Source organism: Archocentrus centrarchus, chromosome 9 (genome assembly GCF_007364275.1).
Source record: "Archocentrus centrarchus isolate MPI-CPG fArcCen1 chromosome 9, fArcCen1, whole genome shotgun sequence".
Classification (NCBI taxonomy): domain Eukaryota; kingdom Metazoa; phylum Chordata; class Actinopteri; order Cichliformes; family Cichlidae; genus Archocentrus; species Archocentrus centrarchus.
The window spans coordinates 26158532-26185683 of record NC_044354.1 but is presented as its reverse complement, the minus strand read 5'-3'; the positions used below and the strand labels follow the sequence as shown (position 1 = coordinate 26185683).

The 27152-nt window shown below is 39.7% G+C and overlaps 2 protein-coding genes across 2 annotated transcripts; one reads left to right on the top strand and one right to left on the bottom strand.

Moving 5' to 3' along the window:
• Positions 1 to 5401: 5401 nt before the first annotated feature.
• LOC115786342 (tetraspanin-15) lies at positions 5402 to 26051 on the top strand. Its single transcript, XM_030738459.1, has 8 exons — positions 5402 to 5711; positions 10136 to 10321; positions 12422 to 12496; positions 13277 to 13372; positions 18460 to 18576; positions 19991 to 20041; positions 21060 to 21176; positions 24733 to 26051. Exons 1-8 carry the CDS (start codon positions 5625 to 5627, stop codon positions 25066 to 25068), a joined length of 1065 nt encoding a protein of 354 aa, XP_030594319.1. The 5' UTR covers positions 5402 to 5624; the 3' UTR covers positions 25069 to 26051.
• Positions 14549 to 16758, bottom strand: LOC115786343 (serine/threonine-protein kinase pim-1-like). Its single transcript, XM_030738460.1, has 7 exons — positions 16320 to 16758; positions 15852 to 15946; positions 15719 to 15766; positions 15391 to 15612; positions 15110 to 15287; positions 14827 to 15000; positions 14549 to 14702 (listed from the first exon to the last, which is right to left on the bottom strand). The coding sequence occupies exons 2-7, from the start codon at positions 15912 to 15914 to the stop codon at positions 14608 to 14610; spliced, it is 780 nt and encodes a 259-aa protein (XP_030594320.1). The 5' UTR covers positions 15915 to 15946; positions 16320 to 16758; the 3' UTR covers positions 14549 to 14607.
• Positions 26052 to 27152: the final 1101 nt, after the last annotated feature.

Here is a 27152-nt window from a genome sequence, read left to right as displayed (position 1 = left end):
CCGCATTCCCATAAAATTACCCTGATATTAAAAACTCACAGCTCAAATAAATATAACCATCTTTATTTAATACTCCTGGGTGACTTCCATCATTTATCACAGAATGTAAAACAATTATTCATAGTTCATCACAATAGTCTTAACTTTTCTCTGCCTTTCATAAACTATGCATAAAGTTGTGTTGTTTTTAAACCAACAACCTTTGTAAAAATGGGTGCTTTTTCAAAACCACATAGGTAAATGTGTAAAACTGAAAAAATGGCAAACACTCATCAACAGTAAGAACTAAAGCCTTTAATCTTATACAGATTAAAGCTGCAGGATGTAACTTTTATAAAAAATCTGGTTTTTACATATTTGTTAAAACTGTCACCATGTCAGACAGTATGAGACCGATAATCTGCGAAAAAAATGGAGCTCCTCCACCTCCTCCCTGAAAAGCTCCCAGTCAAAAACAACCAGTCAGAGCCAGGAGGAGGGTCTTAGCACTGTCAATCACTCCTGGTGTATGCTGCTCAATGTAGTTGTGTGCAACACTTCATAATTTGGTATCGATCCTATGCCACAGGGCCATTATCACCGATACTGATACCAATACTTTTTAATAATTATGAAGAATTTCCATGAAGTTTAACTGGTTTGAGATTTTTTTCCTTTGGATCATTAATTAGTTAAAACCCAGAATAGAATTGGGCAAAGTTTATATGTAAGTAGAAAATACTTTATCAAAATAAAAGTTATTGTTCTGAAACAATAGAATAAAACAATTTTCCCCATACATTGATGTCTGGAATTTTTTTTCATAAATTAAGTGTACAAAATCATCACTCAAGAACAAATGCAAACTTTTTTCCAGGTAGATTTTTCAGAAAGTATAATAAAAAAATTTTATAAAAAATGTCCCTTCATTCACTAATTTTCTACAAATTTACATTTAAATTTGATTTAAATGTTTCATAGCAAAATCCTTTTTTTTCCCAAATAAAATATGTTATGCATCACATGACAGTATAACAAAACACTGTGGGGAGGGGAGGAGCAAAGTGCTCTGTGCTGTGACAGGAGCGACACTTAGACAGTCAGCTCGCATCTTTGATGAAACCGCAGCACTGCATACAGGAGAGAAACTGAAGCCAAAGTATCGATCTCATCACACTGATATTGATCAATACCAATACCAATGTTGGCATCCATATTATCGATATTAGGATCAATCTGCCCACCACTAGCTCAATGTACTAATGGCGGAGAAACAACTTACTTACTTCTCTGCTGTTACCATTGGTGGTGGCCATGGTAACTTCCGGGTTCTAGCAAGAAATATTTCTCACCCCAGCACTAATGCTAATGCTAATTAGTAAGCTAATACTAACCACTAAATGCCGCTCCCACTTGTTAATTGAGTGATGGGGCCTAAGACATAACCAGAAAGCAGTAATCAGTTTTTTTGGACGTGTAGTTACATTTCTTGAGGTGCATGTCAGGTTTGGTTCAGAGAGGATTTTCAGTTATGCACAAAGGATCAATGCAGAACTCTAAATCAGGCCTTATTAGATTGATAGAATGATCATTTTTGCATATAATCCAGAAAAGTTACATTTATACATCAAGTATTTAATGTGTCCCAGAGTGCCGTTTCCTTCCACTGTGTTTGCAGAAATCACATAAAAAAATACACAACAAAAACATAATCCAGATTCCTCGGCTGCTAATAGCATTTCCTACATTTGAATATCAGCCACCATATTGTGAGCATAAACTATCACGTTTTTAATGCAACAATAGGAAGTGACATCATCTTGCTGGGAACTGTAGTATTTTATTCTTGAAGGCCTCTCATAGCTCTACTGGTGCTTAAAAATTAATGTTTGACTATGGCTTTCTGAATACAAGTAGGGCTGCAACTATCAATTATTTTAGTAAACAAGTATTCAGTTGATTACTCCGTCAATTAATCAAGTAATTGGATAAGAAATAATTTTTCATTTTAACAATTCATCAGCATATTTTAACTTCCGTACTGCAGATGTTTCTCTGTGTGAAACAAACAGGGTGGATGGAGCTGCTACAAAGTTCTCTGTTCTTCATGTTGCTGATCAGGTGGTTGATAAAAACATTTTGAAGGAGCCCCTCTGTACTGAAGGGGGTGGAGGGGGCACCAAACGATTGCTAGTGCTAATGGCAGCCCCCCTTTCCCCAGTACACTGTGGTTATTGATCTGTTCTGGTGGCTACAGCTGATGTACAGAAAAAATAACAACTGACATCCTCTGCACAACACGTGCGCACATTCAAACATGTGCACTCACAGCACAGAGAAGTAGGGGCGTGAAAAAACATCTCAGCGATCCACTCGTGTTAAAGGGTTTGGTTGGTTTTGGTTTTTTTGGAAATGCTCCGCTTACACGAAGACACCTGAGCTGCAGAGCTGAAACGAAACATCAAAGCAACAAATTTGTGTCGAGGATTTTTAATAATCGAATTGCGTTATTCCAAGAATCGTTGCAGCCCTAAAACTTGCATTAAATTTTTAGTTTGTGTATCAAAATACATGAAGGTTGGTATTTACCTTTCATGCTGGGATTTTTTTGTTGAATCGGAAGCCTGAAATTTTCCTTTGATCTTCATTTTCCCTCTTACTTCTCTTCGTGTTCATGCCGGTTGTTATTTCGATTTATGCAGCACACGCGTGACCATAGTGAGATCAAACATACACACTGTGAATGAAACTGTCCGTGCTCTGTGGTAGATTGCAAACTGAGGTGAAATGATACAGACGTAAGCAGCGATAATAGCAGCGACCTAGCCGGGGCGGAGTCTGTGAGGTGCGCTCCTTTGAGAGGCAGAGGAGCGCAATCTTTGTTGGATTTGAATCAGTACGTTTTGCATCCAATAAAAGCAAAGATGTTAACAAATAAATTGGACAGTATTCTGGTAATTTAGTGATATTTTCACAGCTGTGGTCTTGACTGGTCTTGAAATAAAATCCCGAGTCCGCAAGGTCCGAGTCCATGACAAGACCGAGACCAAATGCGGTCGAGTCCATGACAAGACCGAGACCATCAAAAAGCGGTCTCGAGACCGGTCTCGAGACCAAGACCGATCTCGAGTACTACAACACTAGAGGGTTGTCAGTGTGAATCTGAACAGAGCATTACCATTCATTCTTACCTTTGTCCACTGATTCTTGGTAATCGTCCATGCATGCAGTGGAGAAAAGTGTTCCTTCCACTGCAGCCCCATGCTTGATAACATAATTATTTATTGATTCCCGAGGAAAATTGCCCTTTTCATTTCCTCTATTTACTCTAAGGTCAGAGGTGAAGGATAGACAGAACCATGTCCCATTTAGAGACCAATACGGCTTAGGGATTCCAGTAATTGAATAAATTTAAAATTTGTATGACTCATACCATGTCAGGCTTCACTGTGCAACACACAGAGTGGTGCTGACACAGGGGGCAAGGCTGCACACCATCTAAAAATTCACACAGCTACACAGCTGTGACTGTGCCTCTATTGAAGACTAAATGAATGAGAAGAACTTGAGAAAAAGGCAGAGATAAAACATATTTTAAAGGTGATGATCTCAGAAAAAGAAACACCTCTGATAATATACTTTGAATCTACTTGTGAATGCCTTAATAATCATAAAAGCAAGCCAAACACAGTATGACCAACATGTAACAAGTGGAGGCAACAAATGATGCAACTTGAAGCAAGAGCTGGGATTAGCTGTGAGTCTAGAGGCAGGCATTACAAATACACATAGCAACTTATTACTACCCCTGGACTTTTTACACACACAAATATATTTTGACATGTTCTGTTTGTATTCATTTGAATAGCTTTCATTGATTATAGCATTTATATATCATTGAAAAGAAATGCAACATATACTCACAAGCCAATTTATTAGGTACAACTTGCAAGTACCTGGTTGGACCTGTTTTTTACCTTCAGAACTGCCTTAATTCTTTTTCTTTTCTTTTTTTTTTTTTTTTTTTGCATTGATTCAACAAGGTGGAAAAATCCCACAGAGATTGCCATGATAGCATCACACAGTTGCTGGAAATCTCCTGTTCTACCATATCCACCACATCCCAAAGGTACTCTACTGGATTGAGATCTGATTACTGTGGAGGCCATTTGAGTACAGTGAACTCATTGTCATGTTCAAGAAACCAGTTTGCAATGATTTGAGATTTGTGACATGACTGGCTGGCAGGAGCCATCAGAAGATGGGTACGCTGTAGTCAAAAAGGGAAAGACATGGTCAGCAACAATACTCAGGTGGGCTGTAGCATTTAAATAATGCTCAGTTGGTAGTAAGGGGCTTGAAGTGTTCCAAGAAAACATCCCTCACAGGATTACACCACCACCAGCAGCTTTCATATTAATTACTCCAAATTCTGACCCTACATCCGAATGGTGCATCAGAACTTGAGACTCATCAGCACAGGCAATGTTTTTTGCTAATCTTCTATTGTCTAGTTTGGGTGAGCCCACACAAATTGTATCCTCAGTTTCCTGTTCTTAGCTGACAGGAGGGCTCCTAATGTGGTCTTCTGCTGCTGTAGCCCATCTGCTTCAAGCTTTGACATGCTGTCCATTCAGAAATGCTCTTCTGCATACCTTGGTTGTAACAAATGGTTATTTGATTTTCTGTTAGCTTGAAGCAGTCTGGCCATTCCTCTTTGACCTCTGAAATCAACAAGACATGTTCACCCAGAGAAATGCTGCTTACTGGATATTTTCTCTTCTTCAGACCATTCTCTGTAACCTTAGAGAGAGATAGTTGAGCAGGAAAATCCCAGCAGATTAGCAGTTTTTGAAATACTCAGACCAGACGTCTGGCATCAACAACCATGCCATTTCAAAAGCCACTTAAATCAACTTTCTTCCCCATTCTGATGCTCAGCTTGAACGTCAGTGGGTTGTCTTAACATGTTGATGTGCCTAAATGCACTGGGTTGCTGTAAAGTGTCCAGTGATTGTACACTGCTTTTAACAATCCCCACTGCCTGTATGCTAATTTTATTTCATTTCTAAATATCTAAAACCTGTTTATTTACCAACAACTATGAACCACTTATCGAGTTTCCCCCCTTAGAATTCTACTTTTTCAAAGGCAGACTTTTGTCAGCTTTTTGCCACCTTAGGAAGTCATCCAGCACCTTTATCCTAAATATAGGCCGCATCTTAATGTGGGAATTACTTTACATTGCTACGTTTTTTTTCCAACAACGCTGAAAAAATAAATATATTAAAATAACTACTAGTAATTGAACTAAACGTGAAACAGTGTCACACGTGTACAGTATCTGGCTGTTAAATTAAATTAAATTAAATGAGTTTGTGTGCACTGCCCCTTTAAGAATGTAGTCAAAACAAAGCGTGGACTGGCCGGCCGCACGGAAGTGTTTTGTTTCGGTGGTTACCCACAATAATATGAGAGAAATGAGAGGTGCTACGTTAACAAAAAACAACTAGGTCTCCTACAAGTTTTTTTTTTTTTATGGTTCCTCAACAACATTTTATTTTTCATTCATTTTTTAATATCGCCCGAACTAAACGGAAGCTAGCTAGTTAGCTTTTTAGCTAGCTTTATTATCGCAAGCAACCATGCCTCCCTACTCTGAACTGAGAAAAACCAACTACTTCTACTACATCATCAAATTCACCTTAAATATCTACTCAATGCTCTTCTCGGTAAGTTTCTGGTCCGATTATTGATGTCAGCCTTCGTAATAAGTTCATTTGAGCTGCAACAGTGTCTGCTAACTGAAGACCTGAAGCATCCAACATCATTCCAAACATCACTGGAAACACCGGTGTTTAAATGTGCCGTCTGCTCTAGAGTCATGTGCATTTTGTAGAATATAGCTCAAGCAATATTTCAAAACTATATCATCTACTCTGGGATTCGGCACGTATCACTCAACAAAGATTAATGGCATTTGAATTGCAAAAGTGAGTTGAAATCACTCACTCGCCTAGCACATAAGCTAACTTCCACCTACATAGGGGCTCAGCTTTAGACTAGATATGAGTGATCTAATAGAAAGGACCGTTCCTGTGATCGATAGCACACTTTCCATTCTCTAAAGGATGAGAATTATTAGGGAAAGTAGTCATAATCATAACTTTGTGCATTTGTTGTTGAGAAATATGCTATTAAATTGCCGTGATTTTTTTTTTCCAGTGGAGTTTGGTTTGGGATTCTCTGGGCACTAGCTAGGTGGTTAACGTCTGCAGACGCACATTTTCCCATAAGGCGCCGTGTGTCGTCTTGAAAAATAATCTGTTGTAACACACGAATTGTGGGCTGCCTTTTTAATATAACAAAAGACCGAGATATTCATTACTGTATTTAGCGTTGAAACAATACACAGGGATCTGTGGCTAACCAGCAGCACCGTGGTGCAGGGCGTTGGATCCAGTTAAAGGTACGATGATGTGAGTAAATAGTTCGCCGACAGAAAATCCGGGCAGGCTCAAATATGTTAATTCAGGTTCTTTTTCTTATTGTTATAATTCTTAATCAAACGTTGTATTATTTGTGTAAATTTTGGTAATTGAGGGGTGTCAACTTGAAATTGCATTTTATTCATATGTTTAACCGTATTTAATCCTCACACATCTACAAAACAGTTATTGAATATAAATAGCATTATTACACCGAATATTCTGTTTATTACTTTAAGGCAAGACAAGTTGAGCAAACAGAAATTTATTTAATTTACCCTTAACTAGGCCAGCGGACAAATTAACTCTAATTTGTATTTTATCAAAGTAAACATTGATGTTTAATGCCCATTTTTAATAGGACAAAGCTGGGCACAGATTTATGGAAAGGTTGCATCAAAATCTGATATTACAATATGTCCTGCACAAGTTGCACTTAATGCAACTCAATGTCTGCAGGCAGGTACTTTGGCAGCTTCATAAACACTCTGCTTGACTTTGTTCATGTTATTCTTTCTTAAAGCAACTAGAATTAATTAAGGATCCAGCAAACACTTAAAATGCTGGAGGAGTCCTTGAATGTCTTGCCAAGACATTAAGAAGTAAAGATGAGTCATTCTTAGCACGTGTTTTTTTCTGCATCTCAGCATCATTTACTCACCTTGAATCCACAATTCCATAGTAATATTCAGTTAACCTGCTTGTGTGTGTGTGTGTATGTGTGTGTATATGTGTGTGTGTGTGTGTGTGTGTGTGTGTGTGTGTGTGTGTGTGTAAGCACACTTTTCAGTGTGACTGAACATCAGCACCTTGATTTCATTACCCCCCCAGAGTACCATTCATACAGTCAGCCTCCCCTCTCGCCTGTCTCCTTCTTCATGCTGTGATTTAGGACTGTGTGCCTCTGCTCAGTGGGCAAAAGCATCTTTGGCTAGCCGTGTAGAGCTAATTAAAGCTTTCTTTGCTGTGGGAAAGTTTAGTTGGGTTAATGTATGTTAAGTGGGATTTTAATGACAGGAATAGCGCTGCAGGTGTCTAATGGGAATTACTCGGTCTCAACAAAGAAAACATGAAAAAGTGCAGCTGCTTTCTTTCTGAGTTCCAGTCAGACGACAGTTTTTATAAATGATTCTACAAATTACAAGCAGTTATGTTTAAACTCCGTAAGGGAACACATTATGAGGACTACTACAGTCTGACATGCATGGTATGGCATGCACATGACACTTGGGCACCCTCAGAACCCATTGGGGTTTTTGGGGGGGGGGGGGGGGGGGGGGGGGGGGGGGGGGGGGGGGGGGGGTTGTGGTCCATGTCTGTTAAGTCTCTTAATTCCTTCTTATCTTCTTTACTGCTGTGGTGAAGGTTAGTGCTGACATTGGAAGTAGGAAATGAGTCAGAGGTACTGGATCTGCCAGTGCTTTATAGATGGTTGTGGATAGTAAATGGAGCTGAGGTAGATGGACCCCACTCTTAAAGCAGCTTGTCTCTGTGTCCAAATGAAAAATCAATAGCAGGGAAGCAACCACAGGCTGTTACTTCCCTTTTTTCCAGCACTTCCATTAGTTAAACAACCCTCTATTTTTCTAATATGTCAAAGGAAAGTAAAAACTAATAAAACTGTCTAGATACCAAAGTGTAAAGCAAGGGTGTGAATATGGTTCTGGGCTTGTTTGTGACGATATAATGATGACTGTGGCTCACCAACATACCATTTTGCTTCTTTTTTCTGTGGCCTTGATCATCCTTTCACATTTTGTAGCCTTTACCCAACATTATGTGAGCACTGAGGGCAGCTCCAGCACATTTTGGGTTTTGTTTACAAGAAACCAAAGCTTCTAAATCTGTGTGTGTAATAAATTTGGAAAATAATTAACTTTAGGTTTTATTCATAAAGATAATATCTCTTAGAAATGATTCCTAAATCAGCCAGACAAGAGAGTTTAAGCAGTAAAATGAGGCCATCATTACTGATATTGCATAATGCAGATTGAAAATGTCTGAAGGGGACATTTCCTGCCATGTGTTACTGCAGCAACAATGTAATCCTGCTCTGATTTGATTTCATTTGATTTGCTCAAAGAGTGATAAAACAACCTGAATGCAGGCCAAATGATGTGCCAGTGCTCTTACTTTCCCTGAAGGGTTGGGTGGTGGCCTTAAACCAAACTCAGCCAAACAAAAAAAAAATGTAAATTTGCATCAATTAAGCTTAAAAATAAATCTGCTATTAAGAAAATTGAATCCACTAGTTAATCATTGCTTTTAATTAGGGTTCAAACTCTGAAGAGCTACAACTCAGTATTTGCAGTGAGGTGGGATGGACTAGAAAAAATGAGACTTGGCTCATCAAATGGATGATGTGCAATTACTTAGCAAGAAACATGAGTCTAAATAGCTACACGGTGCTGTAATTGAGGCTTAAAAATTCAACACTAACAGCCATTTTTTGATCTTAATATTTAACAAAAAATTCCAACTCACTATACCTGAAAACAAAAGCCCCCTGTTGCACAAAAAGAACCCCACTGTTGTGGGTTTTATGCTAATTTGATAACATTAATTACAGTAGAGTAACATCTACTTGTTGGATTTTGACTGTATCCGCACCACACTGGGTTTTAGCACTGAGCTAGACAACTATGCTATAAAAGAAGAAGATTAGCAAGAAACTTAAGATTTAGCAGGCCATTACCCATAACTCTTTGCAGAATCCTGATTAAAATAGATGCTACAGGTGCTATCTTATATGTGTATGGTGACCCTGCTCAGCTTTTTCAAACCTGAAAGCCTCTCAGTGCTGATTACAGCTGAAAATTTGAGCTATTGTGCTGCTTCCTCCTTTTAAGCATAAAAATGTTTGAGCCTACAAATTGCCAGTTGTGGCAGCACTTCCCTTTGTTCTCTATATAATTTCAGTGAGTGGATATGTTGCAGGCAGCATATTGGTGCACCAGATCAGCTGGCTGGGACCTTTCTGTGTAGAGTTTGCATGTTCTCCATGTGCCTACGTGGTTCTCTCCAGGTACTCTAGTTTCCTCCCAGAGAAGGAGGTTGTGGTTGAGAGTGTGAGGTTGTCTGCCCTCTGTGTTAGCACTGTGATGGACTGGCAGCCTGTCCAGAGCTTGCCCTGCTGCTCACCAAGTAACAACTGAGATAGGCTCCAGCCCTCTGCTATGACCTCAGTTGGATGGATTGCTATAGTTGCATTTTGGATGGTCTGGGGCCTTATCCTGCTTGAGATGTAACACTGTCGTTTAACAATAATTCATTAGTTGAGCCTCCAAAGAGCCTGTCAGTATGCTGTGACCATATAAACAAAATTTCCAGTTTCAGTGAACTGCTTTTATTTTTCATTTAGTGGCTCGGCCTCATCTGTTGGCATTGGCATTTCATCTCAAAGAAAGTTTTGACTAAAATGGCATCTTAATTCTGAAAAATATTGAAGCACGTAGCAAGAGGAAGGATAAAGAAAACAAGCAAAAGTGTTGAAACAGAAAAATTAGACTTCAAAATAATTTAAAGTTGTCAGTATTGTTAGTATACTGTATACACGCCAAAATTCATCACAGCAAATCTACAGTTTTTAAAATTCTTTGGTGACTTTTCTCTGAGGTCTTCATTTCGTTACCCCCCCCTCTCACTATCTTTTCTCCCTCTCCCCCCAGCTGATGGGTCTTTGTGTGCTTTGTGTGGGAGTGTATGCTGAAGTGGAAAGGCAGAAGAATCGAACCCTGGAGGGTCTTTTCCTGGCTCCTGCCGTGGTGCTCATCCTGCTGGGCCTTGTCATGTTCACTGTGTCGGTGGTGGGCATGGTTGGATCTCTCAGGGACAATAAGACCCTGCTGCACATGGTAAGGGAGATGGAGGGGGAGAGGTGGGGACGTACATTTCATGTCCTTTTTAAACAGGACATGCTCATTTCCTAGCTTCATGGTTTTATTCCTGTGCTCAGTATTTTGAACTGAGAAACTTTGCAGACTTCTCAGTTCAAAATAATCCTAGTTTAGCTTATACTGGACCTTGGTGCAGCCCCTCCATTCATACTCAGATTTGGATATGTTTGATATGCGTATCTACCATTTATATATGACTGAAAATAAGAAGAAGCATGAAAGTCTGTTTAAAGTTAATTCTACATGATACACTGTTGGGGTCAGAAGTTTACATCCACTCATCATGAGTATGCCATGGTAATTTGGGGTTGTTAATTATTTCTTTGAACTGTTCTCTTTCCAGGTTGGAATGAAACAGCATATACCTGTAATGACTTTACAACACAAGATTTGGGTGCACAAGTTTGAATTTGTTTTGGATTTTCATTAAACCATTCATGATCAAAAGTACACAAACAGGCTCAAATATACACACACTCACTTAAATATTTTAGTGGAACTGAAGGTTCTACAGTGTCTTTTAACTTGCCAAGGCCTATTAATGTCTCATTAATGATCATGATTGACTACAACTGTTTCACTTTGCAGCATAAAAAAGGATTTGTTTGACAGCACTCAATGGATTGACCAGTACTCAGAATAATAGGAAAGTCCAAGGCTGGTTCTTATATCGCACTTTTGTACTCTAGCTGAGCGCTCAAAGAACTTCATGTCTCAGTAAAAATCTAAGAAGGAAGAATTGTAGATTTACACATGTTGGGAACGTCTTTTGGAGCCATTTCTAAACAACTGCAGATTCCAAAATCATCAGGTCAAACAATTGTATGTGAGTATCAGTCTGATGTTTCACCACTTTGCTGAGGTCTGGAAAAGGAGTCGCGCTCAGATGAGAGGAAATTAGGTAATGGAATGGATACAGCTTAAAAGCCGGATCCTTGCCAGGAAACCAACCAGTTTAAATGAACTCTACCAATTCTGCCATATTGCAGTCAAATATGCTGTTCTTTTTGATACAGGATTACCTTTTTCATGTTTAATGTTGAGAAGTTTGTGAAGTTGACATTTGGTTTCAGAATGAAGCAGGTAAATGGGAGTAAAACATTTATTTAAGCATGTTTGTGGATATATTTGTGTGTAAATATACAAATCACTAAAAACATCAAACCTTGTGTATGACATGCATTCAGAGCCTGTATGGCACCAGTAATTCATAAAACTTTAAACTGTTGATCACCCTTTTCTCCAGCACATCTTTGTTTGGCAGTTATAGAGAAAAAAAAGGGATCGGGGTTGTGTTGCTGTGTTTGCTGTGTAACAATCTAATTAGCTATAGCTAAATAACTTGAATTGAAAAGGAGGGGTTAAAAGTTGGCAATAAAAAAATGTAACGTCTCTGCTTATTCTGTGATGAAAAGAACTCATTTTATATAATAAGGGTCATAGAGGTAATGGGGAAATATGAATTATGTTCCCTTGTACTGTTGTTCTCTTTGTAGCAAGTGTTTCTTACCCAGGTTTCTTTTTTTGTTTGTTTTGTTTCTGACAAATTGAAAAACTCTTTTATTAATAACTGTTGTATTAAGGCAATCTGTGCTGGAACCAGTTCTTCAAAGTTTTCTGTTAAAACAGAAATTAATGTAAAGCTTACATTTGCAACAGCTAACCAGTGCATATTCAAGCCATATTGTGTAGTAGCAGATCATCTGCAGATTTGTGGATTTAAAAAATAAAACAAACAAAAAAAAAACTTTAAATAATAGGTTTAACTGTAAATGACCTAATGAACTGACAGTTATTCAGTTGGTGGCTTTTTTTCAGCTTATGGATCCATTTACTTTGTAAGTCTGTATTTTAAGAATTGAATAAAGAAAAAGCGCTTTATCCTGTGTCTCTTTGTGTTGAGCAACTGAAGCGAGCCACTGGTTTTAGTCAAATTTGGTCAATTACAGAGTTCAATTTGTTCTTGGGAACAATGGATATAGTTTTTTTAGGATGTTGACACACTGTTGTCTGTTATACTTTTATGCTGTCTGACTCATTGTCTTTCACCTTCCACAGTTCCTTTGTGTTCTCTGTGTGTTGCTGCTTCTTCAGGCAATTGCCCTCGCCACAGCTCTGATCTTTGAGAAGAAGGTAAACATCATCTCATGTCCTCCACATATCTATCCAGTGCATTTGGGATGTTTTTGGATAGTTTTCAATCCCTTCAATAATTTGTTTCTTCATCAATCTAAATACAACACTCCACACTGACTGGCCACAATGGAGAGTGTGGAAGTAGTTAATTTATTAGAAACAGAAGACTGGAATATCCATTTACATTTGTATTCAGACCCTTTGTTATAATACCTGCAGTTGTTCATGCTATGGTGCATCCTGCTTCTGAAAATGGTCTTTAAGCTAAAACTCAAAGCAATATGCCTAATTGGCAATTATATTTAGTGAATTCGAAGGCATGCACGTACCTCTAGATCAGGGGTGTCCAAACTTGCGGCTCGCGGGCCACATCTGGTCACGCCCACTTCCGGTCCGCGAATTGATGTCAAAAATAACATACAATTTGGCCCTTTAAGTTACTTTTTTGACATTTTGCTTAACCCTCTTAATTGGAGGGGAAGGCGAAATGTCAAAAAAGTGCTGCCAAAGGTGCTTTTTTTTTTTTTCCAAGTGAAGAGTCTGAATACTTGTATAAAATATTTCAGTCTTTTAGTAAGTCTAAGCAAAAACAAACTGAATCACTTTCAAAATGAACCTGAAACGTAACAAAATGTGGAAAACTTGAAAGGGTCTGAAAACATTTTGAATGTGGTGTTATAACCAGCCAGGTCACTATTTCTTCATGGTACTTTATGATTGCCAATATTTATAACCATGACGCCTTCTGCTCTGTGTTTCTCCTTCTGTTTTATCTAGACATCTTCCTTGTTTCAGAGCAGTATACGAGAAGGAATTAAACACTATTACGATGATCTCGACTTCAAAAACATCCTGGATTATGTGCAACAAAAGGTAATGTTATATTAGAAAATGTTTCAAGGTTTCACACATTGTGCCTTCAGAGATGCTCTTCTGCATCTCTTGGTTATAACAAGTTCATATTTGAGTCACTGTTGACTTAATTTCAGCTCTGAGCAGTCTGCCCATCCTTGTCTGATCTCTGACATCAGATGTTTTCACCCAGAGAGCTGCTGCTCACTGGATGTTTTCTCTTTTTCACACCATTCTCTGTAAAACCTAAAGATGGTTGTGCAGGAACATCTGAGTAGATCAGAGGTTTCAGAAATACTCAGACCAGCCACATTCGGAGTCCCAGTGAGCTACAGATCCACTGTAGTTAACATGTGTTAGGACATTAAATGTAAGCTTTAAATCCAGATTTATCAAATATCACTTGCTGAGTAATGCTTACTTTTGAAATGAATCTCTCTAGTCACCAGTTAGCTACATAGCTGCAAGTAACTGGTGACTGTTGAGGCCTCAAATTAAGTGACGTTAATTAAGTCCCTGTCTTGCAACACGTTAATGTTACGCCAAAGTCCAACCTCACAGTGGCCTGTGGTCATTCTGTGCTAAAAGTCACTTATTCATTTACATTTGTGCTGTTTTAAATAGAAGCTGTCAAGGCCACCGACCTTAACAGGTGGAAACAATTTAACAAAACAACAGAATTACAACAACAAGCTACATAACAAGATAAAACTCATAAAGAAAGTTGGAGTTGATTTGTTTTGTTTTTATGTATTTATTTCTATAGTCCAAATTTGGGCAGAGTTATGTAATCTTTGGCCCAGGTTAATAATAATAATAAGAAGAAAAACAGCTACTACTGCTACTAATAAGAACAAAACAACTAAAACAATATTAATATGAACAACAAAAGAACAAGACTACTATTATTACTACTAAGATTAATAATGAAAAGAACAATAACAATACTACTACTAATAATAAGAATAATAACCATACTACTACTAATAAGAACAACAATATTAGTAAGAATAACAAGAAATCCCCTATGAGCAAGCACTTTGGCGACAGTGGGGAGGAAAAACTCCCTTTTAAAAGGAAGAAACCTCCGGCAGAACCAGGCTCAGGGAGGGGCAGTCATCTGCCGCGACTGGTAACTATAAAGTAATTAATTAAACTAAAGTAAATAAACAAAAACCAAATAAGTATAGAAAGAAAGAAAGAGAAAGAAAGAAAAGCCCAGTCATCTCGGCAAGTGCTTGAAGCGTGACTGGAGCTTAATTCTGCAGCCAGGGGTGCTGCTGAAGCTGCTCCAAGGTGGGCCGCTGTTCGAGGTCTAGAGTTAAACACTGCCTCATAAAATTCTGGCAGTCTGATTAGAGAGAGGACAGAAAACAGAGCAAAGATCAGTAAACTGCAGCAATCATTTGGAACTGGTAAACAAAACATTTCTACAGTGTCAGCACCAAAACACAGCTATTCTACCATTGTCTCACCTCGGGATTGGCGATTGTTAAAATAAAGTCTCCCATTGCGGAGCCTGTATCTGTCAAAACATCGCTTTGCATGCAGCATTTCGTAGAGCATCGCGCCCAGCTGCCAGACTGTGGTGGGGGCAGCCCTATAAAGCCCACATTTGAAAAACTCCGGAGGGGCGTACCGTCTGCTTCCTGCAATGAACAGACAGAAGGGAAGGACGAGGAACAGGATCAGACTGAAATCAAAATCATCACTCTGCAGAGCAACGGCTGAATGAAGACCAGAAGCCAGATGTCATACCAAATAAGTTAAAGTACGGTTCTTCCTGTACCAAGCAGCTGCACCCAAAGACTATGACTCGCACTCGAGGGTCATTGGAGCCCGTTTCAATGAGCAGATTTGCGAGCTTGATATCACGGTGGAAGACGCCTTCTCTGTGCATCATTAAGGCTGCATCCACCAGCTGCTTCATGATGTTCTGAAACACAAAGAGCACAATTACAAAGCTGAAGAAGGGACTGATTCCCGACAGTGTGGCACCTATCAGACAAGCTCTGTGGAGCTTCTCTGGATTTTAGTACCTTAGCAACTTCCTCCTCCAGACATCCACCATTGTCCAGCATATAGTTGAGCAGGGTCACACATGGGTCTGGTCTTTCCATGACCAGAAAAACCTCCTTCTCTAGGTCATACCATTCTAGAATTGAGACAACTGCAGAAGAGCCTACTGCTGATGGTATACCGCCCACCTTCAAGATGGAGAGAGCTTCCACTGGGAACATGATTGGCTCCCCATTTATGTCCTAAAAAAAGAAAAGTGAATGAGTGCATGAGTTTTTCTGTCTGGTTTCCTCAGAAACAGCAAAGGTACAGGAAGATGAAACATTTTTAAATGTTCGAATCACTTACCACTCTTTGACGTTCCACATATTCCTTACGGATCTGTTTGATCGCCACCTACAAATCAGTCAGGAGTATTTTGGTTAGTACAGGGAATGGTGGCAATGTGCATGAGATATAAGAATATATGTGTGATACTCACTGGTAAGTTGTCTGACTTTCTTCTCCCAGCAAAAACTGAACCAAAGCCTCCTCGTCCCAGCATGTCAAGCACCGTGTACTTCTCCTCGAAGAGAGCTGCACAAACACAGATACACGTTTTAGTGTTGTAAATGGTTCACATTTAGAAAAAGCACCTGGAAGCTAAACACAGGTCCAAAACACTGTTGGTGAGACCTGTTGTGGAGGAGACCGATGCTGTGCTGCAACTGATTGTTTGACTTCTGAAATATTTGTACTGCTTACTGACCATTTGACCATAACACTCTGAGGCCTGAAACTGACGTCTGTTTGCATCAAATTACTATGATTACTATTAGTGAAAGAAATTCAATGAGGGTAAATGTGGCCAGTGTTGATGGAAAAAGGCTTAAAACCTGCAGGCTAATAGACCCGCAAACCTGACTTAAGCTTAAGCTCACTGTTAGTGTCTATCACACTTTCAGTTTACCTCTATCGCTTGAGAATTGGAGGAATGCTGTCCCACTGCTTGGTGTGGAGGCTGTTGGACCTGGGGAGGGATCACGGGCGCACTCCCTGTTTGTTGTCCCAGGAGCCTGTGATGCCGGCAGCTTCTCAGCTGTGTCTTGCTCCTTCCAGTTAGTCCCTTCAGTGGCTTCATTGGACTTTGTGCCGCTCGGTCCAGACTTCTGCCTTTTTTCAGGTGTCCCTCTTTCAGTGCTGGCCTTCCTTTTGATGCCCTTTGATGGCGCAGCCTCGAATGCCAACTGAGCAGGTCCACTGGCAGACCTCTGCCTTTTTCTGGGGGACTCTGCTGTTGTGTTGGCCTTCCTCTTCTTTGCAGACACGCTGCAATTTTCTCCCAGGCTGCGGCCACAGCCCTCTACAAATGAGATAAACCCAGTTATTATCAAGCTGCATGTACTGCAGTTATTCCTTATTTCTATTTCACCTGGAATGGCTTCCACTTAGCTGTGTCTTGTCAAGAGTTAATTTCTTACCTCATGAAGCTGGTTGAGAGAATGCAAAAAGTGTGCAAAGCTGTAATCAAAGCAAAAGGTGCCTCTACTTTGAGGAATCTTAAATCTAAAACATATTTTGGTTTGTTGAACACTTTTAAGTTTATGACATGATTCCTTCATAGTCTGGATGAATTCAGTGTCAATTTACAGTATAGGAAAAAAATATCATTGATGGAGAAGGTGTGTCCAAACTTTTGACTGGTACTGTATATCAGTGAAGTTGTCTTGCAGTCTGTGCGGCATCCAATCACTTACTGCATAGAACAACAGAATCACAGACAATTACTTTTAAATGCAAAGTAAAACAACTGATTAGACAAAGAGTGGTTTAAAATTTTCAAAAATCTGCCCAAAAAAATCAAAAACTATCTGATTTAAATTTGGCTGATACCCACTTCATTGTCATTTTCTGGGCATGTCTTCCAACATGGCTGGAAGTCGATATTCTGACACATTCTGAACACTTTGCTCTGTGATTTCGCCCTTAACCTAAAAAGGTGCACGGAGAGCAAGCGTCAGTCCCTCTTTCAAGCTGGCCTGGCTCTGATGCGGAGGATCATCCCTGTTGATGAGCGCTGGGTCTCCAGCTATAACCCAAACAAACAGCTGTTTTTCAGTGGAACTGTCTGCAGTGATTTGAACCACTTTGCAAAAAAGAAAAAAAAAATCCCCAATTTGACACATGGCAGGAGATCCAGTGCTCACAAGTGCAAGTGGGATTTCCTGGAACAGATCTCTGATATTAGTACAAGATGTGATGAAAAGGTTGGGAGACTGTTCCTGCTGCATACAAATGAATTATGGTTTGGTCGTGGACAGGAACCAAGTGCTAACAATAACGGTGGAGAATCTGTGTGGTGTTTCACGATGAACATCATGACCTGTGTAATCTGCACAAAGTGACTGCTTCATAGGGAATGGCAGCCAAATTTAAATCCAGTCCAGTTTTTGCCCTTTATTTGCACTGCACTTAGATTGTGCCTCAGCTCCACTGACCTAATACTCTACAGACACAGGCTCTTTACTTATTGAACTTTAAAAATTGGCTGTATAGGGCATTTAAGCTTTCACTGTGTACTCATTAATTATATGTGGCTTCTCAACTGTTGCAGCCTTTTCAAAGCCTTTCTATCAAGGGATACTTTTTCATCAGTGGAGAGTGCAGTAAATCCTGCTTCTTGGCTTGCTTGTCCTTTTTTTTTAAAATTTTTTTTAACTCTCTGCTTGTAAAAATGTCTTATCTGTACAGCCAGTGTGCTCTCTTGTGTAATAGCATGCAGCTGTGGTCAGGTGATTGCAGAGTTGAATATGTCCTTTGTTGTCTAGGAAAGAACTTTCTCCTTGAAGTGCTTTAAAATGATAGCCTTTAACTGATTGTCAGGAACTCTCCTGTCTTTACACGACCACACAATTCCTACAGCGTTACCACAGTGAGATTTCTGTAGGGGTGAGTATACAGAGAGATAAACTGTCTTGGATGTGGATGAGTGAACTTCAGTGTGCTCGACTCTGAGACACTGCTTTGAATTGGACAGACAGTCTTTTGTTTTGTTTTTGCTCCATGCTTGGTTCCTGATGTCCTTTTCTCTACCCTGATTTATCTTCCAGTTTTCATGTTGTGGAGGAGATGAGTATAAGGACTGGGGAGTCAACCAGTACCATTTCTGCAATGGTACTGGTCCACTAGCCTGTGGGGTTCCGTACACCTGTTGTGTTCGCCGCAAGGTGAGTTCAGACAACAAACATACGCAGAGAATACAGATATGGCACGAAAACTCATAAAAACATCCATACCTGCTGTTCTGGGTGCTTGTTGAGGGTGTAGTTACACGTTATTTCTGATCACTGAGAGAAAAATCAGTTGCTACCTTTCAGTTCAGTTGCTGGTCCAGGTACTGTTCACATTGACTAAACAAACCAAGAGCAGAATACATAAAGTCAACTGACAGGAGGCTTAGTCAGTTGGTACATTTAGCTCTACATGGGCCCATCTGAGGGAATCTAATTTGGGAATGTCTTGCAGCTTTTACCTGAACGTACATGGCTCAAAGAGTTTGACTCATGAATCGAGTCTGTAACTGGACTGTATCTGTGAGACTAAATACAGTTGTTCTTACTATAACATCACAGGTTAATACCTAAACACCAAGGCTTCTTAATTTTTTCCTTTTCTCTACAGCTGTTATCTAATGTGTGTTTCTAGCCTTCCATTGCTGTTAAGCAGTTTTACACATATAAGGCTGCTTCCAAATATTAAAAAAGGGAAAAAAGAAACAGGCAGTTATATATACTGTAGCATATTTGATAGTACTACATTGAGTGATGTTATATTGAATGAAAAAATTGTGCAACTGCTACAGTTGTACTGCAAGATTACTTCAACAGACATTTGTTTTAACTAGTTTTTACTCTCTGATTTGTAAGGGAAAAATCTCTGCGCTCTAATGCTTCTGCACATTTGTGTTCCTGTGGTTACCAGATAATCTAAAAATAATCTAAAAAAAAAAATCGAAGGAAGCCCTGTAACGTCCCCAAAAACTAAATTGATGGCATGAATTAGTCATTCAGGAAGTTACTGTACTGCTAGCCACTAAAGCAGAAAGTGAGGTTTGAAGTACTTGTTTTTCAGACAGGTGCATAGCTGCGTGGACATTTGTAATCTGGATGACACAAAGAGAAACACATCATCCAGCTAATAGGAAACGTGGTGCGATGCAAAGGTGTATGAGCCTTTGGCTGATTTTTGGCCCCCTCCATCCTCATATGGCCAGTATCATTCCTGTTCCTGTGCTCAAAGCACTGATACTGTTTCTGGAAGCAGCAGAGTGTGCTGAAGAAATTAATAACAGAGTTATCATCTCTCTCTCTGTCTCGCTCTCTCTCTCTCACACACACACACACACACACACACACAGAGCAGCAATACAAGAGTTCCTTATGAAGGATGAACATTGGCTACTTTGGTGCGTTATCAGTTTCCGTCTATCATGGCTGCAGCCATTTTTCCAAGGTTTGAGTTACGTTCTAGTTGGCAGGACAGGAACACCCCCTTGAGGATCTTCACTGTCACATGCCTCTGTGGTCTGTGGTGTTGTCTCTGGTCACCTTGGCTCAGACTTGTCTCTGACTTTTTGCACAGGTGGGAGAGGTCATCAACACCCTGTGTGGTTACCAGACTCTGGATAAACAGGTAAGAATGACCAAACACATTTTATAGTGTGGTTTTTGTATCTATGACTTAACAACTGATATTTCTGGACCCCTTAAGAAACATATCTCTCTGATATCACTGAAACAGCATCTGTATATGACTGAATGTAATTTGGTCCATATATCTTTAACATGTGGGAATCTACACACAAATAACTCCCTTTGAACAATGTGGCCAACATAACACACACAATGACACAGGTGATATATATAATTTTAACATCTTTCTGATACATGGGTAAAAAAACAAACAAAAAAAATGTTTTTCTTTATCTGACATTAATAGGATTTAGTGTTTTTGGGAATAAAAATACTGTATTTATTTTTAATGGATGTCACTTGTTTGACTTTTCCTCTGTAACTAAGCTAATGGCTAAACGTGGAAAGTGATCTACTTCACACCAGTCAGTCACAGCATTAAAACCACCTGCCTGGTGTTGCGTGGGTCTCCCCTGTGCTGCCAAAACACCTCCACCCACTGGACCTCAGACTGTCTGTTGTATTTGGCACTGGGGCATTGGCAGCAGAATCCTTTGGGTCCAGTGGGCTTTTAGGGTGGGGCCTGAGTGGTCGGGCTTAATCCAGCACATTCCGTGCATGCTTGACTGGATTAGGATCTGGGGGGTTCTGTTGGCCGGGTCAGTGCCTTGAACTCTCCGTTGGGGTCCTTAAACCCTTCCTGAGCTGTATTCTTCTGGGTGAAGCAACTGCTGTTTGGGAGTGCTGTCAGGATGTAGGGGGTGTACTTGCCCTGTAACAGTGTTTTTGTGGTTGTTCATATAAAACATAAATTCACACAAATGCCAGGACCCAAGTTTCCCCAGATGATCACTGCATTGTAAAAACATCTGTGTTAAACACTTAAACCTGTCTGTGGTTTTAATGCTGTGGCTGATCAAAGTTTCAATTGTGGAGTTTTAAAAGTTCTCTATTTCAGCTAAGTTTGAGTTTGAAAATGAAACTTTCCTTTTGTCATCTTCCTCTGGACTGTGTATCAGCGTGAATCCCTGCATGAGCTGATCCATGTGCGAGGCTGCATCCATGCAGTCAACCTCTGGATGAGTGACAACATTGGAACAACCGTTGCACTCTGCTGCGCCATTGGGCTACCACAGGTAATTGAAAACTCTACACAGCGACTCACTGAAACTGAACTTTTGGAAACCTGCATTCAAACCGATTCCACCTCTCCAGCGGCGTCTTTTTATCAAAACTGTAAGCCCCCCACTTACTGTGACAGTCAAGCTAATTTGCTTTTTAATTGTCCTACCTGGCAAAGAATCCCTTTTTTTTTTTTTTTTTTTTTTTTTTTTTTCTTCTACTGCCAAAAACTCAACTAAGTTTCAGCAGCTTCCATCAGTGGCCCAGGATGTGACAGTCTCATTATTTCAAACTCAATAAATCATTGTCTCCTGCACAAGACTATGTTGTCCCTTGCATAAATTTAGATTTGTTACAGCCTTCTTCAGAGAGGATTATTGTGCGTCATACAAGCTGCAGAAAAATTAGCCCAGCTAAGAGCAGTTCTGTTAAGTACCTCTGGCTTTAATCAAAACAGAACTCAGATCAGGCTGTTTTTAAAATGCAGTTAAGCTTTGAATTGATTTTATTATGAGGTCATGATGGGAGGTTCTTGACAGCACAGTTTCAGTGTCTTAGTGTTTAGGGTAACACAAAAAATGAGAATGGGAAGCGTGTTAACATGCAGATATTCAGTGAGTGTGGATGATGTTTACATTGTCATAGTCTCACTGTAATAAAATGAAATAAAAATCAAACTGCAGTGCTGACTGATAAATATGTTACCACATTTATCGCTTCCTTTTGTTGAGACAAAAGCTTAAAAAACCAGCCTCCCTCTGACTCCTTGTCATGCAGCTTCACAGTGGAATGTATCCAGTCCTATGCTGGGATGATAATAAATGACTGTCAGCTTTTAAGGAGTTCCACTTCAGATTTTGAAAAAGCACCTTCTGTGCAGTCTCAAAGGTTGCACAAAAAACATTACAATAATAACCTTTGAGGAGGTACTTTCATACACAGTGCCTTGCTTTCAGGTTCTCAGTTATAATTGGCCAAATTAACATAGTCATAAAGATCTAGAATATATGTGGGAACTATGTGTTTTGCCAGACCTTCACTGCAGCTTCTTTCTCGTGCTGGCAGAATTAGCATTGCAGAATATTTCTACTTTTTACCATCAAAAACTCCTGGCTGCCTTTTAATAATCACCGGTGGCTTCATGTCATTATAAGCCAGGTCTCCATGGCATCAAAGTACCTAATTTGTGTTTTATAGGTGATGTTGTACACTTCAGATCACAAACCGGTCCATGTTTTTCCCCGTCCTTTATTCTTTCTTTTCATTGTCGTACTGCATGATCCTAGCATCCCTGGTCCAAAGCAGGCCACTCCAGTATTACTGTAGTTTTTTTTTTTTTTAGATTTTGTTTTTGCAGAGTGTAACATAGCCTTGCTTTTCCTGTGGCTCACAAATGGTTTGCATCTTGTAGTGAACTCTCCGTATTTGTCTTCATGAAGTCGTCTCCTTTTGGTAGATTAACTAGTGTCATTTTGGGCTAGAAAAGTTACTTTCAAATTAAATGCGATGTAATACATTTGCCATGGATGGGTTAGTGATTTGATATGAAATTTGCTCTAAATATACCTTTAGGGGAAACTGTATCTTAGTAGTGTTACCAGGGGACCTCATCTGATTTAGAATTGACTCCCTGTTTTGCATGAGGTGCAAAAGACATCAAAATGCTCTATTCCATGTTGCTCTGCATCTTATCCATCTCCTCTCATCCTGTTGTTACTCTTCTGATAATAACTCCTGAATTTGAAATATCAAATTTGCACAGGATTAAGATCACAGATGACCTGTGATTATCACAAATTACTAGAGCTCCTCGGGTAATACTACCAGGACTTAGGAGAAGGACTTCAGAATTAGCCAAATTAGTGCTGTAATTAATATTCTACTACATATTCATAAAAAATCCTCTTGGTTTACAAATACAAATTTATTTGTGTGTGTTTATGCATGATTTATTAATTTATATTATGTGAGTTCTGGTGAAAAGACAGTGATGTTTCATTCAAATCTGCATAAACAGACACTAATGAATCATTTATTCAATTTATGGTCTCCTGCAGCCCTCTAATGGTTGATCTGCATGTGTAGTGCCAGGTGGTCTTTTTGGGAGGACCGCTGAACTCTTTCTGTGTTTGGAAGTAGCTGAAGCCTGGTTGTGTCATGTTGGGCATCTACTGATCCCTCAGTTTTGTTTGTTGATTTTTATCTTGAATTCTAAATATAACTAATTTCATTATTTGTGTGTGTGTGTGTGTGGGGGGGGGGGTTCTGCTGTTGTATTGCAGCACCAGCACTCACATGACTCTCTTCACAGCACAGCAGTGGCTGAAGCTACAGAAGGAAAATTCTTTTACTACTGTGAGAGTTTCTGTCAAACTGTGCTGGCAGCTCACGTTAACAAAGTACACCGATCTGAGTTCAGTACCTCAAACAACAGCACTGGCACCAACTTGCAGAGCAAATTTTTTGCATTATTGTTATTCGCTGTCAGCGAAAGCCCTGACTGGTTCACATACCAGCCATGCCACTGTGTGCAGCGTATAGAACAAAACCATGTCTGTCCACTGATTGGAACATGGCATTTTCAGTCCCTGGCTCCCTCCAGTTAGCATGTCGAAGTGTCCCTCAGCAACTGAACTAACTAGTTACAAATACTTAAAGTGCTTAAAGGCGTAGAAGAAAGTGCTATGTGAGTGTGAGGATGTGAATGTGGATGTTTGAAGTAAAAAGCATTTAGTGCTTACTTAGAGTAGAAAAGCACGATAGAAGTACCAGCCCGTCCGCCAACCTCTCCAAGAAAAGGTAAAACAAGGGCTGGCAAAGGACTAGTGTGGATGAGTGGCATTGACTTCTTGTAACTTCTGTACCAAATCCAACATCAAATCTAAGCAGAAAATCTGTTTTTCCATAATACACTAAAAGAAAAAGAATTTGTCCCCTTCTTGATTTCTATTTTTTTTTCTTTTTGTCACACATGGGACAAATCCTTTTTCACGGCGCTGCGTTTGGCTTGGTGCCAAGTATGTGACAAGATGCTTAGAGCAAAGACTGGCAGACTGGTTTTTGTTAGAGTTGAAGTTGGTGTCTCTGCAGGGAATTAGAGTCCTTAGGCAGAACAGCATGAATCCTCAACATGTAGAACTTTAACCTGGCAGGATCTTCATGTGTGAGTTGTTAGCAGTTCTCACATAATTTTTCCAGCGCTGTACATTTGATGGTTGATTGATCAGTTTTGTGCTGCAATAACAAGCTGATTAATAAATGCATTACAGATAGAAAAGTGATAAATTCTGATAGTCCATCAATTTTATCTTATATTAGGTTTTGGTGCAGCCATGTCCTCTCTCATTAGGGATGACAACATCCAGAGCCCATACACTGACTTCATTGTTTCAAGCTGGCCATGTTTAATGCACATTTCCACAATTGTAACAGTAGATAGATAGATATAGTATATATACAGGAAATAAGGGACAATGTGAGATCCCTAAGAAGTATTTTCATTTATTTTTTCTCTCGATAGCAGTGATTACTGATAATAGGCTGACAGTATTTGGATTCTCTCTGCTGCAGCTGCTGGGCATCATCCTGAGCTGCGTCTTCTGGAACCTGCTGGTGGAGATGAGCGAGTCGACCGACATGGTGGACTTCAAGCTGAAGAAGTCTGAGTTTGAGTACAGCGAGTTGGACCTGGCTGGCGCCGGATGGTGCTTGTGCCTGCCAAGGGACGGTGGCTACCTGCCCATCCCTGCCGCCGAGCCTGAACTCGATCCCATTGACATTCACCTGGAGAAGCTCAAGAAGCAGCCGCTCCGTACACACTCTCAGCTCCGAGAACTGCAGCAGTCCAGATCTGCCACTGGGCTGGATGAAGTAGACGTTGGTCGCAAGCATAAAAGGGAACACTGAGTGCTCTTTTTTTTTTTTTTTTTTTTAATTATTATTTTGCCCTGTCATGCCTTTTGGGGGTTTTGCCTTTTTTCTGTCATTGTAGTAATTTCATTTGTTGGAATTGTGTTGCACTACTTAATGGCTTAACATTTCTGTAATTGGATCAAAAGGAATTTGGTCAGTTAAAGTGACTAGAAGTACTTTGACACTTTGTGGGTGAATATGTTTACAAAAAAATCTGAAGGAACAACATGCAGCACCAACTTTTTCTACATTTGTTTGTGACCGTTGATCTTCAAAGGTTTACGGCACTAAATCATATTTTATTTAATTTTTATAGCCTTTAAAAATGAACAACAGGATGTCTCGTGCTAAAGCTTACCTCAGGCTGTTTTGAAAATAGCCCAGTAGTCAGAGCACAATTTGGTGTATAAATTATGGTACCTTGAAAAGATGTTTTTCAGTGTTGGAGAAATAGGATAGCCAAGTACGTCTTGCGTGTAGCGTCTGTGACGGATGTATACAGTTTGTGCATTATTTGGTTTTATTATGATTTCTATTTAATTTTGTGCAGTGTACATTGTAAGGCTGATAGCTGTGAAATAACATGGGATGCATGTTTTGTACTGTATATAAAGTAAGTTTAAAGCAGGAAAAAAAAACCCAACAAAAAAACTCAGTCTGTGTGTTAGGCTCTCATTGGGGGGTGGGGGGGTCCATCTACTCCATTTTTTTTAACTTATCTTTTTATTCCTCCCATCTTTTAAAGGAACAACTATAAAGGGATTATCCAGATTACTAATCCAGTGAGCAATCAACTGACAGTGACAGTTTTTATATCTGAGTAATGCACTGTTTTGAGCTTTCCTTTAGCTCCCGCCTTGTATCAACACTACTGTTCATGTCAATAAAGCTGAATTTATGTACTGACGTTATTTTTATTTTTATTTTTTTTGCAGGATTGTTTGTTTGCATATAAACTGAATAAAGAATGAAATGCTTTATGGCCTCCAAAAGGAGTTATTTGCCAGCAGGAGTGTTTCTACAATAACACAAGAAATGACTGCAGTCAGAAATCCAAGTAAACTCGTGGATTTCTTTAACCCTGTGAGAAGTCTCTGTTAATAAGTAACCTCTAAACTCTGTACTATCAGAATATCTGATGTTTGAATTTTAAAAATTGTTATCAAGTCAAGGGGCAAATCATGTCCTTTCTCCAAAACAGTTCATGCAGGACTTCAGAGGGATAAAGCCAGGTCTGCATGTATGGATACCGACTTGAACCCAAAATTCTGCTGCTGCAGTTGTAGGCTGAGCACAGCCGGTATGCCACCATGGCTTTTTTTTTTTCTTTTCTTTCAATTTTCTTTTTTTTTTTTTCTTTGCAATTTTTTGTACTTTGCAGCCAGAAGTTACCACATTTGGATGTGAAGGTGGAGTTATCAGCCAACACTAGCAAACTGCATCCATTAAGTGTCCAAGTGAAGTAACAGACAAATAAATCACTGAATTTGGCTCACCAAAGTTGGAGTACTGGTTTGAGTTGTACTGTGGCCATGTGAGCCTTCCTGCCACAAACACTTCTTCCTTATGCCTGGCACATTAAACTTGGATTGATTTGTCTGTTGTTTTTTTTTTTGTTTGTTTGTTTGTTCAATACATGGAGTTTTGCACAGAACAAAGAAAGTGTTCGGTGGTCGGTGCCAGGCTAGAATTTCTCCATTTTTCTAATGTCTGGGTTATGTTATGCTAATGACATCCTGCAGCACATCAGGAGCAGGTAACCCTGAACCATCCCTTAGTTATGCTGCTGTAGGCTTGGGCTGCTGGGAGACTTCCCATGATGCACTGAGGATGTCTTTTCACTCTCCAGGTCTTTATATACCAGTACAGCATGTCAAAATTCTCTCCTGCCTCCCTGTCCTTTTTCCTTCTCTTTCCCCTCACCCCCAACCAGCTGAGGCAGATAGATGCCCCTCCCTGATCCTGCTTCTGCTGTAGGTTTATTCCTGTTAAAAGGTGACATGTTATTTCTTACCATTGTTAGTGCTGTTCAAAGGGCATGTCCCTGTGCTGGGATTTACAGTATACCTTACAGTATA